Genomic DNA, 18,907 nt, shown 5'->3' with positions numbered 1-18,907 from the left:
AGGCCCTCTGCAACTCAGTGAGACCCTGTTTCAGAATAAAGAATAAAAAAAATAGGGCTGGGGGTGGAGCTTGGGGGTTGAATGCCCCTGGGTTCGATCCCTAATTCCACAAAAAAATTAATAATAATAATAAATAAATTCAATTTTGGGCTATTCGAATCTGTCTCGGGACTTGGCAAGTGCAGCCCTCCAACACCCTGTGACCCTAGACAGAGCAAACCCCTTCCCACTCCCCAAGCAGGCTTCCTCTTTCCCCTAATTTCCAACCTTGGCTGCATCTTAAAGCCACTGGAAAGCCTTAACATTTACCAGTGCACAACACCCCTCCCCATTAGCACAGCACTCCTCCCCATTAAATCAGACCTTTGAAGGTGGGGCCAAATCTGCCTTTTAAGTAACTCCCGGCAGTTTCTGGCTTGCAGGTAGAGTGGGATCCACTGTCTTAGGCCATAAGCCTGGCGCTCTAAGAAACTCACCTGTTAGGCAAGAAGGGAGTCCAATGACAAGATGCCCAAAGCTCAGAGGACAATCATCCCTGAATCAAGGAGGAAGGACCCAGGGCCAGGGAAACTCTTCCCTAGCAATGTTCTGCCTGTCCTTGTGGTAAGAGGTGGTACACACCGGTAATCCCAGCTACTCAGGAGGCTGAGGCAAGAGGATTGCAGGTTCAAGGCCAGCCTGGGCAACTTAGTGAGACCCTCTCTCTAAATAAAATTTAAGAGCCGGGTGTAGTGGTGCACGCTTGATATCCCAGGCTGAGACAGGATAATTATAGGTTAACAGCCCAGGTCAGCAACTTGTAAGGCTCTCTGCAACTTAGTAAGAACCCTATTTCAAAAAATAAAGAATAAAGAATCAGGCTGGGGGTGGAGCTCAGAGGTAGAATGCCTCTGGGTTCAATCCAGTACCACAATAAAATAAAATAAAATAAAATAAAATAAAATAAAATAAAATAAAAGTTTAAAAGGGTTAGGAATGTAACTCATTGGTCCCCAGCACTACTACAAAAAACAAAACAAAACAAACAAAAACAAAGAAATAACGAGAGTGCTAAATAAAGATTATTTTTGTTGTTTTTGTTAGCTTGTTTTGCAATGTCTATCTTTCTATCTATCATCTATCTATCTATCACCAATTTATCATGTAGCTAATCTATAAATGTATATGAGTCGTTCTCCCTGCCTGGAGGGTTCACTCTCCTTCTTCAGGACAGGAACCTTCAAGGTCATTATAGTCTCTGTCCAGTGTCTTTAGAAATGGTCTTTGACTTACTGGGTGAGCATTTCGTAGTACACGTGTCTCCTTGTCCCAGCAGGACACAGAGTGGAGTCCAGGGCTTGTAATCAACCTGCCTGAGTTGTAGCCTTGGCTTTGCCACCTACTAGCTGTGTGGTGTGTCTTTGGGAAACTTACCTGACCTCCCTGAGCCTCAGCTTCCCTTTCAGGAAAACAAGGTCATGATGGTAATAGCCCTGCCTCACAGAATCCTTCTGACACCTGGATGAGACAACCCATGGTAGATCATTAAGATGTAGACTCTAGCTTGCTAGGATCAAATCCTGCTTTGATCATACAATACCTATGTGACATGGGGAAAAAGGTCTGCCGTTACAGTATGGATTTTCATACGTCCTTCAGACCTCATGGGCTGTGGACAGCCATGTTGGAGGCGGGACTTGGTTGCTAGGGTGGGGTCTCCCTACGGCCATCCCCAGGAACAGTGTTTTTTCTTTGGCTGCTGCAGTACCCTCTTTTCTCTCTCTTCTGCCACCGCAAACTGATCATGAGCTCTCACCCCTTCTTTCTGCTCCTCACCATTATTCCCTGAGGACCTGCAGCCCTGGCTCCTAACATGCACTGAAATCTCCAGTACTGTGAACAAATATTTCTTTCTTTGTGTAAGTTGTGGTCATCAGGTATATTTGGGTCATAGCGGTGAGAATGCTGACTGAAATGCCTGCCCTCAACCTGCCTCAGTTTCCCTTTCTGTAAAACCAGAGTAATAATAATCCTTATTTTATGAGATTATAAAGACCAATGAGTTCATTTTGTCAAGATTTTCTCATGCCTAGATGGGTATTGGTGGCCCTGCCGACCCTGTGGGCATGCTCACCGGCAGGAGGGGGCCTTCTTCTCCCTGAGCATCAGGGCTCACCATACCCTCTCCCCCCTGCACTGACCTGAGCTCTCCATGGGAGCCTGTGGGGTCTACGTGAGGAGGATGTGGTTGTCTCAGGTAGAAGTATGGAAATTAAAGTGGTTGTTTTTCTGCACAGAGGCGGTTCTGCAAAATAAGAAGTTGTGAGTCAGCATTAGTGGTGGGGAGCTGCAGAATGTGTATTTGGGATATGGAGAAGCTCCGGAGGGAACTCAGGCTGCCGGAGCGCGGGAAGGAAGTCTAGATTTATTTTTAAAATATTTAAATAATACCTAAATACTTACATGGTGGGAAGTCTAGATTTATTTAAGAAATAAATAGCGAGAGCTCTCCATATCTGCTGGTTCTACGTCTGTGGATTCAAGAAACCACAGGCTAAAGACGGTTAAATAACAAAACTTCCATCAGTACTGAGCGCATACAGACTTCTTTTTTTACTTGTCATGATTTCCTAAACAGTACAAGATAACAGTGAGCCACATAGCATTTATATTGTGTTAGGCATTATAAGGAACCCGGAGATGATTTAAAGTATACAGGAGCATATGTGTGGGGTAAATGCAAATATTACATCATTTTCCGTGAGGGACTTGGGCATTGGTGGATTTGGGTATCCACGGAGCTTTCTGTAAACAATCCCCTGGGGATATCGAGAGACAACTATACTTAAGTCACACTTAAGTTCTCAAATAGTGCTTTATATTATGTGCCAGGCACTCTTCTAGGCACTTACAAAATATCAACTCCTTAATATGAATATTCAAATGCGAGGTGGGTAAGGAAACTGGAACACAGAGAGGTTAAGTAAGTATTCAAGGTCAGGCTGGGCGTGGTGGCACACACCCGTGATCCCAGTACTTGGGAGGCTGAGACGGGAGGATTGCAAGTTTGCAGCCAGCCCTGGCAACTTAGTGAAGCCCTCTATAATTCAGTGAGACTCTGTTTCCAAATAAAGAATAAAAAGCAGTTAGGATTCCCCTGGGTTCGATTCCTAGTATAATAATAAAAAAATAAACAAATAAATAAATAGGGCTGGGGGTGTAGCTTGGAGCTAGAATACTGCTGGGTTAAATCCACTGTATCAAAAAAGAAGAGAAAAAGAGAGAAAGAAAAAAGAAAGAAGGAAAAGAAGGAAAGAAAGAGGAAGAAAGAAAATATAATACCCTAGCTTGTGTTTGTAATACAAGAGTAGGCATCAAAATTGAAATGAAGCCAGGGCTGGTGGTGCACACTTGTAATCCCAGTACTTGGGCAGCTGATACCAGATGATCACAGGTTCAAGCCAACCTCAGCAACTTGTGAGGCCCTCTGAACTTACTGAGGTCCTGTTTCAAAATAAAGAATAAAGCCAGGTGTGGTGGCGCACACTTGTAATCTCAGCGCTGGGGAGGCTGAGACAGGAGGATCGCACAGGTTCGAAGCCAGCCTCAGCTACTTAGTGAGGCTTTCAGCAACTCAGTGAAACCCTGTTTCCAAATAAAATATAAAATAGTATAGCCCAGAGGTAGAAAAATCTCTGGGTTCCACCCCTAGTATCACAAAAAAAAAGAAAGAAAAAAAGAAAGAATAAAATAGGGCTGGAGGTGTAGCTCGGAATTTAGAATGCCCCTAAGTTCAATCCCTCGTACCACAGAAGAAAAAAAATATTGGAATAAACAATGAAATTCTGACCACCCATGAAGTGGGGAGCTTCCCAGGTCAAGGGAAGGAGCTGGAGATGGCCATATGGTCTGATGGTCTGATCGGAGCCCATGTACGGGGCACACAGACAGCCGGCACAGGGCAGATTCAGGTCCTGACCCAAACCTGGGGGTGGGAGAAGGCAAGAAAGGCTTTCCAAGTGGGGTTCAGGAAGCTGGGGTTCCGGGTCCCATGGTTACCTGTGTGGATGACGGGAATGATGGTAGCCTTATTCCCCTGCCCAGGCCCGTCTCCTGCTGGAATGGTGTCGGTGCCCCAGTGGGGCCCCAGCTTCCATTCTTCCCCTACAACCCACCCTCTGATTGGAACCCCGGTAGCTTCTCTTGGATTTTCTAGTAGACCCCACACTCGTCGGCCCCAACTACAAGCTTGCCTGATGTGACCCTGTGTATCCAAACACGTCCTGCTCACCCTCTCGCTTCACTACCTCACCCACCTTATGCTGGGGGTTACTCCAACCTTCCCCGCTCAGGCAAACCTCAGAGCCTTTGCACCCCTCTACCTGGTACCTGCCACTCGCCCCCCAGATTTCCCCACAGTCGGCTTCTTCTCAACATTCAGGTCTCATTTAAAATGTCACCTCTCAAGCGGGGCGTGGTGGCGCAAGCTTGTAATCCCCGTGCTTGGGAGGCAGAGATTGCGCAGGTTCGAAGCCAGCCGCGTGCACTGGTTTAGGAGACCCTGTTTCCAAATAAAAATGTAAAAATAGGTCTGGGAGTGTAGCCCGGAGGTAGAAGGGCTTCCAGGAACCCCAGTACCACCACCACCAACAACAAAAAAAAGTTACCTCTGCCGGGAGTGGTAGCACACGCTTTGTAATCCCAGCATTTGGGAAGCTGAGACAGGAGGATCACGGCTCCCGGCCAGCCTCAGCTACATAGTGAGGCCCTTTGCAACTCAGTGAGACCCTGTTTCACAACTAAAAAACTAAAAAATAGGGCTGGGGGTGTAGCTTGGAGTTAGAAAGCCCTTGGGTGCCACCCCCAGTACTTCAAAAATAAACAAACAAACAAACAAACAAACAAAATAAATGCCACCTCCTAGCCGGGCATGGTGGTGCACACTTGTTATCCCAGGACTTGGAAGGCTGAGACAAGAGGATCGCAGGTTCGAGGACAGCCGCAACTAGTTAGTGAGGCCTTCTGCAATTTTGTGAGACTCTGTTTCAAAATAAAATAATAAAATAGAAGCAGGATGTGGTGGTGCATGCTTGTAATCCCAGTAATTTTGGAAGCTGAGACAGGAGGATCGCAGGTTTGCGGCCGGCCTCAGCTACTTAGTGAGGCCCTCTGCGACTTAATGAAATCGTGTTTCCAAATAAAAATATAAAAAATAGGTATCTGGGAGTGTAGCCCAGAGGTAGAAGGGTTTCCAGGAGCCCCAGTAACACACACACACACACACACACACACACACACACACACACTATCTATCAATCTATCTATATATATATGGCTAGGGGTGTAGCGTGGAGGTAGACTGCTCCTAGGGTTCAATCCCCAGTACCAAAAAAATAAAAATCTTTGCTTTTAAATGTTACATAGTCAACGACTAGTAGAACCAGGCCGGAGCTCAGATCAGAACCTGCAGCTGCAGTAACCTCCCTCGGCCCTGCACGCCTTTCTCTCCGCCTCTTGGCCAGAGTTAAATAAAATGGATGCGCAGGTGAGCTCCCATCCAGGTGCAGCAGCCAATAATGATTGTGGAGTCGCCTTGAAAGAAAAGGACTCACAGATTAAAGACTAAAAGAAGCAATGATGGAAAGGCGAGGGGGCTCTGGGATGTTTTTTCACCGAACACAAAATTCTAAGAAGCTTTAATGAGATCATCCCATCAGAGAGCTGCCTTGCGTGTTCGTTCAAATATCCGCCTGTTCACTGGCTCCTTCACTCAGCAAACAGGTGTCCAGCATTTATGGGTGTCTGCGCAGGCGCTGGGATGCTTTGCGCCGCCCCCTGGCTCCTCCCACGGTGCACCTCTGTGGTCTTCTTCAGCTCCTTTGGGGCTGCTGGCCGTGTGTGTGTGTGTGTGTGTGTGTGTGTGTGTGTGTGTGTGTGTGTGCAGCCCTCAGGGCGTCAGCTCGCACAGAGGCAGAAAACGGAAATCAGCAGAAACTTGCTTATTCTCAAGACCATCGACAGTCTTCACTTCGCCAATTGTTCACCGTCTGGTTGCTCGGGTCTCTGTTCTGTGTGTCTCCATAACCTGAGGTTGTTTCTATCCCCTCGAAGGCCCTTGATTCAGATCGCTAAAGGAATGAAAGCAAGGTCCTTGTACCACAAGGGAGAGTCGCTGTCCCCAAGCCATTTTCAAGCCATGGGGCAGAAACAAGCCTGTACAACAAATAGCATGAGAAGCAGAGACTATGCTGGTGCTCAAAATACCCGCAATGAAGGCGGCGGTCCTGTAGGATGTGAGAAGACAGGCTTACACCCAGGAGAAGTGATAAGTCGGGTCCCTCCCCTCCTCTAGGTGATCTCGCAGCGGGAACAGGAGGCGGAACCCCGGAAGCCAGAAGCGGAGATATCGCGAGACTTCAGGTGCTGCGAGACATACTTGAGATCGGGAGACTACAGATGTCGCGAGAGAATGGGCATGCCTATAAAACATCGGTGCCTCCAATCCACCACGTGACTCAGCCCGCTGATCAGGACTCTGCGCAACTCTCCAGACAGACACATGGCCCGTCGGTCCCTTCCCCCACAGCCAGCTGACTCCCCAGAGGGTGCCGGGTCCGGATAAAGCAGCGGTCTCTGATAACCCGGTGGGTGTTTTTACCTCACTCCTAAACCCCCTCACTCTCTTTTCATTCTTTCGAGAAGAAATTGGGCTTTGCCATATTCACACGGTGGCCACGTCTGTCGACTGTGCTGGCTGATCTGTCTCGGGCCATCTCGGACAACTCAGGTTGTCCAAGTGCCTGAATGCTGGTCTTGAGCCTCAGAATGATGTGCAAGAAACTCATATTCCCTGCCCTCATTAGAAAACAGCATCATGGGAAAGCAAGACACCAGCCTCTGCCAGCTGCCAGAAGATCCCCGTGGCTAGAGGAAGTGAGCCCCAAACACCTGAGACCGCAGTCTGCACCAGGACTCTTGCCTTCCTGCAGCATCCATTTGCACTTTGACTCACTCAGTAACCCCTGGCTACCTACTCTATCAGTGTCCACCACTGTCCTGCAGACAAAAAGTAGATCTAGGCCTTCAGTTAAAGACTAAATAGGCAGATGGATCCATCCATTCGTTTGGTGCTGGGGATGGAACCCAGGGGCAGCCTACCTCCAAACTACACTCCCAGCCCTTTTTATTTTCATTTTTTGTTTTGAAACAGGGTCTCACTAGGCTATTGAGGGCCTCGCCTACGTTGCTGAGGCTGGCCGCGAACCTGCGATCCTTCTGTCTCAGCCTCCCAAGTACCGAGATTACAGGCGTGCGCCCCCACACCTGGCCCAGTCAACAAGGGTTATTGAGTGCCTTCCACGTGTCAGACACTGGGCCAGGTTCTGGGGAGATGGCAACACATTCATGCAGAGAAAAACGCCTATTTTCTTATAAAGGTTACACTTCTGGTGGGTGTGTATCAGTGGGGGGTGGAGGAGACAGGCAACTAAATGATTAAATTTTATTTCATTTCATTTTGTGATACTGAGGATTGAAGCCAGAAGCAATCTACCTCTGAACTAGACCCCCAGCCCAATTTTACTTTTTAATTAATTAATTTATTTATTTATTTATTTTGGCACTAGGGATGGAAGCCAGAGGTATTCTACCTCCAAGGTACATCCCCAGCTTGGGGATTTTATTTCTGATTTGGAAACATTCTCACTAGGTTGCTGAGAGCCTCTCTAAGTTGCTGAGGCTGGCTTTGAACCTGCGATCCTCCTGCCTCAGCCTCCCAAGTACTGGGATTACAAGTGTGCGCGCCACCACGCCGACTATTTTTTAATTTTTGAAACAGGGTCTCATTAAGTTGCTGAAGGTCTCCCTAAGTTGCTGAGGCTGGCCTTGAACCTGTGATCTTCCTATCTCAACCTCCCAAGTCCTCGAATTGCAGGTATGTGCCACTGTGCTTGGCTTTATTTTATATTTTAATTTTTTTAAATTGAGTATTACTAGGGATTGAACCCAGGAGTATTCTACCTCGGTGCTACACCCCCAGAGCTATTTTTAATTTTTATTTTGAAATAGGGTCTCGCTAGGTTGATGAGAGTCTCACTACTTGCTGAGGTTGTCCTCGAACCTGTGATCCTCCTGTCTCACCCTCCCAAGTACTGGGATTACAGGCGTGTGCCACCAAGTCTGTCTGTAAATTGACAATTTATAACTGTATGTATTTGTGGTGTACAAAGCCATGTTGTATATATGTATGTATACCATATGGAGTAATCAAATCAGTGAACTAACTTACCTATAACCTCACATACTTAACATTTTTTTGTGTGTGTGATGGGAACATTAAAATTCATTCTTTTAGCCGGGCATGGTGGCGCACACTAGTAATCCCCGCACTTGGGAGGCGGAGACAGGAGGATCACGCAGGTTTGAAGCCAGCCTCCCTGGCTTAAGAGACCCTGTTTCCAAATAAAAATATAAAATAGGTCTGGGAGTGTAGCCCGGAAGTAGAAGGGTTCTATCCCCAGTACCCCCAGTACCACCAAAAAAAAAAAAAATTCATTTTTTTTTTGTGGGTCTGGGGATGGAACCCAGGGACATTTAGCCTTCAAGCTACACCCCCTGCCCTATTTTTTATTCTTTTATTTTGAAACCAGGTCTCACTGAGTTGCAGAGGGCCTCACTAAGTAGCTGAGGCTGTCCGCGAACCGCGATCCTCCGGTCTCAGCCTCCCAAATGCTGGGATACAAGTGTGCTCCACCACGCCCGGCTAAAAATTCATTCTTTTAACAATGACAAAATACACATGCTCCTCAGTTTATAAGAAGGCTAATAATAAATATAATAATAAATAATAATAAGCCTACAGAAATCAAAAACATCATAGGCCAAATACTCATTTAATCATTTATTTTATTTTATTTTTTAATTTTTGGTGGTACTGGGGTTCCTGGAAGCCCTTCTACCTCCGGGCTACACTCCCAGACCTATTTTATATTTTTGAAACAGGTTCTCTTACGCCAGCGCGGCTGGCTTCGAACCTGCGCTATCCTCCTGTCTCTGCCTCCCAAGCGCGGGGATTACAAGCATGTGCCACCACGCCCAGCCTTCATTTAATCATTTAAACTATGAACAGTCATCAAAGCTTAGCCTGGCCTACCTTAAACATTCAGAGCACTTACAGTAGCTTACAGTTGGGCAAAAATGCCTAACACAAGCTCATTTTATACTAAAGTGCTGAATAGCTCATGTAATTAGCTATTCACTTAGTGCATACTCTACTGAAAGTGAATGGTTACATGGGCTTTGCAATGCTTTGAAACCACTGTAAAGTCAAAAAATGGATCTGTTGAATCATCGTAAATTAGGGACCACCTGTACACAATAAACTATTGTGTGTGTGTGTGTGTGTGTGTGTGTGTGTGGTAGTGGGATGGAACCCAGGGGCATTTTACATCCGAGCTACATCCCCAGCCATATTTTTTATTTTTATTTATTTATTTATTTATTTATTTATTTATTTATTTATTTATTTTTGTGGTACTGGGGTTCCTGGAAGCCCTTCTTCCTCCGGGCTACACTCCCAGACCTATTTTATATTTTTGAAACAGGGTCTCTTACGCCAGCGCGGCTGGCTTCGAACCTGCGCGATCCTCCTGTCTCCGCCTCCCAAGCGCGGGGATTACAAGCATGCGCCACCACGCCCGGCTTCATATTTTTTATTCTGTATTTTGAAACAGGGTCTCACTGAGTTGCAGAGGGCCTCACTAAGTAGCCGAGGCTGTCCTCCAACGGTGATCCTCCTGTCTCAGCCTCTCAAACGCTGGGATAACAAGCGTGCCCCACCACACGCTACGATACATTATTATTAACCACAGACACCACTGCTATACAAAATAATTCAGATAACTTATTCCTAACTGAAACTTTGTGCCCTTGACTAACATTTCCTCGTCCCCCCCCCCACCCCCAGTGTGTGTGGCTTTTGAGAGGATAATTGAGGAAGCCGCCCATGGGGGTCGAATGTCCTGAGGCGGGAGGTGCCTGGCGGCGTCACCACCGAGGGACAGTGTGGCCGGGGTGCTATCGTGAGGGAACAATAAGGGGGTGTTGGGAGAGAATTCACCATTGGTTTGGGTTTTTGCGCACCTTGTGAGCTTGTCCAAGGCCCCTTTTCAGGAATACTTGTTATGGTTTGGCTGTTGACTGTCTCCCAGAAAAGCTCAGGCGTTGAATGCCGAAATGTTCAGAGGCGAAGTCATTGAATCAGGGCCGTAGCCTTAGCGGTAGCTAAGTCCACTGATGAATTAATATTGCGAATGGTAGGGTGTAGCTGGAGGAGGTGGGTCCCGGGGGTGTGTGGCCTTGAGGACCCTATCTCTCCCTGGTTGCTTTCTGTTTCTCTCTGCTTTCTGGTCGCCATGAGCAAGGTAATTTTCCTTCATTACGCCCCACCACCATGATGTTTCTGCTTGGAGCAGGCCAGCTCTGGACTGAACCTCTGAACCATGAGCCAAATAAATCTCTCCTTCTCAAAGTTGCTATGGGCGGGCGTCTCGGTCCCAGCAATAACGAAGGCAAAGCACTACACTTGTTCAACAAACGGCCCTGGAAGGCGGGGCATCTCTCCAGGACACAGAGCAGACTGACTTGCTGTCTAACACGATAGAGAGAAGGTCTCCTTTCAGGGCAAAGCTTGGGCCGGTCTGCAGCCCACTGTGGGAGCCTGGGGTTTCCTAGGCTCGGGGCTCCTCCACTGAGACTCACAACAGCTACTTAGACAGGCCTCCTCCAGCACTTGGAAGACAAGGAAACTAAAGACCAGGACTTTAGTGTTGCTTCTTGTGTTCTGAGTAAGAAAGTCCTCTGTCTCTGACTCTAGAGTCTCGGGTCTTTTGCCAGCATCCTAAACTGGCGGGCTAACTTGTTAATTATAAGTAGGGAATAGTGTGGGGTGCGCGCGCGCGCACGTGTGTGTGTGTGTGTGTGTGTGTGTGTGTATGTTGGGATGGTACTAGGGATTGAACCCAGGGGCATCCTACCTCCGAGCGACACCCCTAGCCCTATTTTACTTTTTATTTGGAAACAGGGTCTTGCTGAGTTGCTGAGAGCCTCACTAAGTTTCTGAAGCTGGCTTTGAACCTGCGATCCTCCCTGTCTCAGCATCCCAAGTACTGGGATTATAAACGTGCACCCCCAAGCACAGCTCCTTCCCAGTTCTTGTCAGAGGGATACGGATCAGAGACAAGGACAAGTAAACGCACCAGCAAAGGAATTAATTAGCTAGTTAATTGAGCTTCCTTAAATCCAGAGCATTAGCCATGCGCGGTCCTCAGGGATGGAGCATCCACAGCTGTCACTGCCTTGGGGGTGAATAGGCCCTCGGAGCCAGCACAGCAGGGGTTGGAGGAATCTCGAATGGGCGGAAAGGAACATGGGGTCTGTATTAATAGCAGGTGTGGAGTAACCTGGGGACGGCTTCCTGGCTGGAGGAAGGGCTGGAAGAAGAGGGCCCGGAGGAGGAGCCAGGAAGCCGGGCTCTGGAGCAATGTTTATCTCTGCAGACTCCAGGTCCGACAGCCCCCACCCTCCCCGGCACCCCGGGTGAAGCACCCACCTCGCAGGTCACAGCCGAAGGACCGAAACCTGAGATGCAAAGACGGCAGTGTGCCAGGGCCATGACTCTGCCTCTCTCTGGGCCCACCTCGCTCTGGCGCAGGGAGAAGGGATGCGCAGGCCCGTGCGGCCACCTCTTTCCTCTCCACCAGGGTCTCCCAATCCTGTCCTCCCGCCAGAGCTGCCCCACGCTCCAGGGCTCCAGGGCCATACTGGCCTGGTCAGACAGTGGAGCCAATTTGGGGGTTTAAAGCGTGTGGTTAGTGGACCTCCGTGAGGGGATACGCGGGAGAGGCAGAGCGCAGGGTGTCAAGAGGGGGCCGTCAGCCCTCACAAGAGCTTAAGGAGAGCCCAGGGCCCTGCATTCCCGCTGGCCCCATGGAAGGCAGGCAGTCTATTTCCTCGGCATGTCTCTGGCTGGGAAGGAAACATCTGGATGTGAAGGAGCCTGGGGAGGGCGGAAGCACTGTTCCTGGAGGTAAGGGGCCTGGCGGGATGTGAGGGGCTAGATGCACAGCCTGGGGCTTAGTGTTCAGGCCCTGCCAGGCCAGCCAGGGTGCAGTCTGGGGGACTGTGTGGGGGCAAGCAGGGTCCCCGGCGAGAGACCGCATGGTATGGTTCTCCATGCCACGACGCCTGGGTTCCAGTCTGCTCAGCCGCTAGGGCCTCCTGGGCTGGTTGCTTAGAACTTCTGTGACTTATTTTTCTTATTTTTCTTTTCTTTTTTTCTTTTCTTTTTTTTTTTTTTTTTTGATACTGGGAATTGAACCCAAGGGCATTTTACCTCTGACCTATACCCCCAGCATTTTTTTTTTTTTTTCGGTGCTGGGGATGAAACCCAGGATCATTCTACCTCCGAGCTACACCCCCAGCCTTACTTTTTATTCTTTATTTTGAAACAGGGTCTCACTGCGTTGCAAAGGGCCTCACTAAGTAATCACTGAGGCTGGCCGCGAACCTCAGTCCTCCTGTCTCAGCCTCCCGAAAGCTGGGATTACAAGTGTGCATCACCACGCCCGGCTTTTGGGGTGATATTTGAAAACCACCTAGGGTTAAATAAATGAGCGGATCAGGCCCTTGCCTGGAAACCCTTCAGCAGCCAGAGGAGCCCCTAGCTGCCCGCTCCCTGATCCTGACCTGTGCCCCACTTTCCTGCCTCTGTGGGTTTGCACACTCCGTTCCCATCAGCTGGGGAGGGAAGGCCCTCCCTGTGAAGTGTCAGCTCAGGTGCCGCTATCCGCAGAGCCCTCCCCGATCCTGTGCCGGGAGGCTCCCCCCTGCTGCTCTGCAGTCTCGTGTCCCCAGGCCCGACCCCCCCCCCCCATCTCACTTTCAATACCAGACACTCCCAGCCACGTCTCAAGTCCCAGGGCAGCTGTCAGCTCCAGGCAGAGGTTGGACCCTGGCACCGAGTACACACAGGAAAGATGCTTGATTCGCGTGTGTGGAAAGGTTCAGCCTGGCCAGCAGGACCATCAGTGCACCCCCCAGGAGCGAGGTGGACAGATGTGGTCCCGGAAGGACACACACAGCGCCCACGTAATTCACTCAGAGTCCTGCCATTTGCCCACGCACTCTTGCGTGCCTTGGCGAGCCATCGCCTTTTAAAGCCTCAGTCCCCCGACCTACGAAATGGGCATGAAAACACGTATCTAGCCAACCTCTGATACCTAGTGAGGACCCGATGGGGTAATGAGGACCCTCTGTGGCACAGGGTGGGGATAATTAGCCATGTCAGGACTCGATGACAAGAAAGGAGAGGTCCTCTTCCAGGATCCTGTATCTCTCCATAATAGGTGGAAAAATCACAGCCAGGCAGAATGGTCCCAGTAGCCGCCCCTTCTGGGGACCTGTTTTTAGAAAGGCTGATCCCAGCAGCCCGAGGCATGGGTTCTTAAAGAGACAGGAGTGTGTGCCAGCTGTGATGACACATGCCTGTAATCCCAGTGCTTGGGAGGCTGAGACAGGAGGATCGCAGGCTTGAAGTCAGCCTCAGCCATTAAAAAATATATATTGGCTTAGCCGGGCATGGTGGCGCACGCTTGTAATCCCAGCACTTGGGAGGCTGAGACAGGAGGATCGCGCAGGTTCGAAGCCAGCCTCAGCTACTGAGTGAGGTTCTCAGCAACTTAGTGAGACCCTGTTTCCAAATAAATTATATATAAAAATAATAGGGCTGAGGGTATAGCCTGGAGGCAGAAAGCCCCTGAGTTCCACCCCCCCGCCCGTACCACACACACACACACAATATATATATATATATATATATATATATATATATATATATATATATATATATAATCATCTGGTTTCCAATTCTGCTTAGAGGGAGCTTGATAGACGTTATCCTTAATACCATGAAAAAAAAAAGCTGAACAAACTAAAAATCAACAACTTTCCTTAAATTCAATAAAAAAAGGTCACAGAACAAACTATTTTTTTGTGTGTTTTGCCTTACTGGGGATGGATCCCACAGGCATTCTACCTCCGAGCTATATCCTCAACCCTACTTTTTATTCTTTATTTTGAAACCGGGTCTCACTGAGTTGCAGAGGTTCTCACTAAGAAGCTGAGGCTGTCTGTGAACCACGATCCTCTTGTCTCAGCCTCCCGAATGCTGGGATTACAAGTGTGCGCCACCACGCCCGGCTAGACTATTGTTTGAAAAATTAGATAGAAGCCAGGCATGGTAGTGCACACCTGTAATTTTAGTCTTTGTAATCTCAGACAAGAGGATGGCAGGTTCAAGACCAGCCTCAGCAATTTAGCAAGACCCTGTTTCAAACTAAATATATATATATATATATATATATATATATATATATATATATATATATATATATATATATATGGCTAGGGTGTAGCTAGTAGGAGAGACAGACAGGCAGGCAGGCAGACAGACAGACAGAGGTGTCTCGGCCTCCCTGGTGCTCCCCACCCCCAGCATCTCTGTTCCCCAGCCCCTCCGCCTGCTCCGCTCACATCTCTCGCCCTGATCTCTCTCCCAGAGCCCTCCCCAGTCAGCACCCACCTTGGCTGGGCTGCAGCTGCTCAGCTCCGCACGGTCCTGCCCAGGGAGACCTACAGCCCCAGCAACCAGACGTCTCGGAGGAGCCTTGAGAGGAGACTTCAGTCCTGACCGGGGCCAGGTCTGCAGAGCAAAGCTGGGGCGTCTCACAGGCCAGCCCGGCCCTCCCCTTCCTTCCCCTTCCCTGTGGCCCTCGAAGCTCCTCCCAGACACGTCCTGCTTGCTGATCTTTTCTAAGAAGCACCGTGGTCACCCACAGCCACCGGAACTTCTTTATTTTCATCTGGTGACTGGCTCCGTGGGGCAGGGTGGGAACTTCCCTGGAACTGGCCAGGCAGTGACCCGACCTTTCTCCTGAGCCCCAGATGTGATAGCCGTGCCCCGTGATGGTCATCGGCAGCCACGGGTTCTTCCAGGACCCTCGACGTGACACGTACAAGCCAAACTCATCATCCCCTGCCCCTAGAACAGAAACTGGGGCTCATGCTAACACGGACCCCTCCTCACCTGCTGCATCAGACCACCGTGGTCTTTCTCCTGAGCCACGGCACCAGCCTGAAGCCTCTCTCTAATCTGGCCTCCATCCCACAGCCAAAGGTCTCTTTTGAACGCTCGCGTGCAAATCTGGTCAGCTTACATTCCTGCTATGATGTTCAGTGGCTGCCTCTTAGTCTGAATCCTTAATTTTCCAGCTAAGGGCCAAACTGCTTAGTGTGACTGGCAGAGCCCACGTCTGTGTGTTCTCTCTTTAATCTCCAAGCTCACTCTAGCCCCTTTCAAGAAGCGCTGCGGGGTCTTACCAACCCAGCCTAAGAGATTCTCTTCCCAACTCCGCTCCTGGCTCACCTTTGCCATCCTGCAAATAGAAAAGTCGAGTCACAGGACAGGCTGTTGCTTCCAAAGATTAGACGGAAGCTGGGGCGCCATCGGCTGTAATCCCAGTATTTGAGAGGCTGAGATCGGAGGATGGCCAAGTTGGAGGCCAGCCTGGGTTACTCGTGAGACCCTGTTTCAAATAAAGAATAAGCGGGGCGGGGTGGGGGTGTAGCTCAGAGGTAGCGTGCCCCTGAGGATGACGCACAAATAAAAAGAGAAGTCAGGCCCCGCAGACCGAAGCCGTGTGTCTGTCCAGGCAGCGGCATCTGCTTATCAGCTTCGCCCTAACTGAATCGGAAATCACAAGAAGCGTTATCACTCACAGCTGTGTCTGCACTTGCTTTGGGTGTGGCAGCCCCTGAGGAGGACAGCTGGGCCACCCAAGACAGCCCCAGAGCTCTCCCTCGCATAAAGACCTGAGACACCCCCACCCTGAGGCCACACATCTGACTGCCAGCCAGGAGCCCAGGACCAAAAAAAAAAGGAGGCAGAGGTCAGCAAGAGCAGTCCCCAGCCCTGGCCCCGGAGCAGCACCCCTACATCACCCAGGCGGGGAGACACCGGCCCTTCCTCTCATGCAGCCTTAGCGTTGGCTTCACCCGGGTTTTCCAGGCTGGGTCGTTACCCACTTCCTGATCTGCACCTGTCTCCCGACGTCCTCCCTCCTGCCTACGAGGCCAGGAGCAGATCTCAACAGCAACCCCGAGAGTGTTGGGGTTCCCTGCGTGCACTGCGCTGCACCGGATCACCTGGTCTGCTCAGGGAAGCAAAGCCGCCCTCCTGTGAGCCGTGTCCAAGGCACAGAAGCAGAGGCGCATCCCAATCGCCACCCGCACCCTCGGCCGCCCTGCTCGCCGGTGGAGGAATCCTCCTGCCTGGCCCCACGGGCACAGCCGCCGCCGCCTCCTCTCCAGGCCTCCTCCGTTGGCTTGGACATTCGGGAGCCTGTCCACATACCTCACCCTGGGGCCATGAAATTACTTTTTTCTGCAGAAAGTGATCACTTCTGTTTCATCCTCATTTCTTTATCCAGGAGACCCCCACCCCAGTCGCTTCGAGGCAGCAAAGGACCTTTTAGCCATTTTCTACCCATGCCAAAACTTCTGAGGGCCTGGACCGAAAATTAAATCTTGCAGTTGAGAACAAAGCCACGTTGTGAGTTCAGATACCTGCACGGGTGAGCTCGGAGGACCGGGGTGGAGTCAGGCAAGAATGGTTTGTTCTGGGTGAGAGAAACCCAGAGTCCTCCTCCAGCTCCATCTTTGACAGGAGCTGTCTCTGGGACTATTTGGCCTCAGGGGCTGAATTCATTTCCTCCCTTCCTTCCTTCCTTCTTTCCTCCCTTCCTTCCTTCCCTATGGATTGAACCCAGGAGCATCCCATCTCTGAGCTTCATCCCCAGCATTTTTTATGCTTTGTTTTGAAACAGGGTCTCACTAGGTTGCCAAGAGTCTCACTAAATTGCTGAGGCTGGTCTTGAACCCGCCATGTTTCTGTCTCAGCCTCTCAAGTGCTGGGATTACAGGTGTATGCCAGCAAACCCAGCTCATCTCTGCTGGGTTTTCTAAGGAGTCCACCCACATAAAATACCAAGAAATGAAATGAAATTTACTGGAGATTGTATAGGGAGGTTGAAGGACTTACTTTGCACATGTCTTAGTAAACTATTAAAAACCCTTCCATTCCAAAATTAAAAAAAAAAAAAAAATATATATATATATATATATATATATATATATATATATATATATATATATATATATATATGGCTGGGGGTGTAGCTTGGAGGGAGAACATCCCTTGGTTCAATAACCCCCCCAAATTCCTAATCTCTCTCAGCCTCACTTTATGAAGACCAAGATAGGGGCACAGCTGGGACATACTTGATGGGCATCTCTGCCTCGGTGCCCTCACACCCTCTACCCAGGGAGCAGGGGCAGGCAGGCAATGTCATACTTTAAGCCAGTGGTTCCCAAAGTGTGTCCTATTACCAGGGAATCTGTTAGCAACTAGTGCTGTCTGCTGTGGCTGCAGTAAAGGAAGGAACGGTGCGTAGGTTGGGAAATTTCCTTCCTTAATTCCAGCAGGGCGGTTCTGCGGGATGGGTACATGAAGGATGAGGACAAACTGGGGTGCTAGTTATTAATATCCAGCCTCTCATCCTTTCAACCACTCTTACTTTTTGTAAGGAAGAAGGAATTGATTTTTTTTTTTTTTTTTTTTTTTTTTTTGGTGGTACTGGGGCTCCTGGAAGCCCTTCTACCTCCGGGCTACACTCCCACGGAAGACTCCCAGACCTATTTTTTTACCTTTTTATGTGGAAACAGGGTCTCTTAAGCCAAGCAAGGCTGGCTCCCAACCAGCGCGATCCTCCTGTCTCCGCCTTCCAAGCGCGGGGATTACAAGCGTGCGCCACCACGTTCCGTGCGCCACCACGCCCGGCAGGAACTGATTTTTAAAGTCTATTAATCTCCTCTTTCTTCTTGTACTGGGGATTCAACCCAGGAGCATTCTACCTCTGAGCTGCTCCCCCTGCCTTTTTTTTTTTTTTTTTAAGAAACAAGATCTCAGGCTGGGATGTAGCTCAGTGGCAAAGTGCTTGCCGAGCAAGTGCACCGCCCTGGATTCGATCTCCATTCCAAAAAGACAACAACAACAAAAAAGACCCCCTTTAAAAAAAAATAAGCTAAGAAACAAGATCTCACTAGGTTGCTGAGAGTCTCACAAAGTTGCTGAGGCTGGTCTCAAATCTGCTATCCTCCTGTTTCAACCTCCCAAGTACTGGGGTTATAGGCACGTGCCGCCATGCTTGGCTTTTTATGTTATTTTTTAATTTTTTATTTTTTTGCAGTGCTGGGGATGGAACCCAGGGGCATTCTACCTCCAAGCTACACCCTCATTCCTATTTCTTATTCTTTATTTTGAAACAGGGTCTCACTTAGTTGTGGAGGCCCACAAAGTAGCTGAGGCTGGCTGCAAACCCGCGAGCCTCCTGTTCTAGCCTCCCAAGTACCGGGATTACAAACGTGTGCCACCACGCCCGGCTCTCTTAAAGTTATTTTTAAAGTTTTATTGTTTAAAAAGGTAACTCAAGTAATGCATAAATATATGTTCATTGTAATAAAAACAACCCAGCCGGGCGTGGTGGCACACGCTTGTAATCCCCGCGCTTGGGAGGCAGAGACAGGAGGATCGCGCAGGTTCGAAGCTAGCCGCGCGAGCTGGCTTAGGAGACCCTGTTTCCAAATAAAAATGTAAAAATAGGTCTGGGAGTGTAGCCCGGAGATAGAAGGGCTTCCAGGAACCCCAGTACCACCACCAAAAAAAAAAAAAAACCCACACATTATAGGAGAGTTTAGAATAAAAATGAGAGTTCCCCCTTTCCCCCTTCCCAATTTTTTCTCCTCCTTAAGGGTT

At 49.3% G+C, this 18,907-nt stretch overlaps 1 protein-coding gene across 1 annotated transcript in view; it reads right to left on the bottom strand.

The window, feature by feature from the left end:
* Nucleotides 1-16,427, bottom strand: part of PIK3R6 (phosphoinositide-3-kinase regulatory subunit 6) — a gene marked incomplete at both ends in the record, with an annotated part of 59,488 nt that extends 43,061 nt beyond the window's left edge. Inside the window, 9 exon segments of the mRNA XM_080712971.1 lie at nt 2,181-2,208; nt 2,211-2,284; nt 3,830-3,964; nt 4,039-4,092; nt 11,588-11,616; nt 14,962-15,076; nt 15,461-15,470; nt 16,036-16,159; nt 16,327-16,427. Coding sequence (XP_080569097.1) covers nt 2,181-2,208; nt 2,211-2,284; nt 3,830-3,964; nt 4,039-4,092; nt 11,588-11,616; nt 14,962-15,076; nt 15,461-15,470; nt 16,036-16,159; nt 16,327-16,427 — 670 coding nt within the window.
* Nucleotides 16,428-18,907: the final 2,480 nt, after the last annotated feature.

The sequence above is a fragment of the Muscardinus avellanarius genome (assembly GCF_963383645.1).
Source record: "Muscardinus avellanarius genome assembly, chromosome: 16".
NCBI lineage: Eukaryota > Metazoa > Chordata > Mammalia > Rodentia > Gliridae > Muscardinus > Muscardinus avellanarius.
Note: the sequence above shows the minus strand (reverse complement) of the source record. Positions and strands in the feature narration are given on the sequence as shown.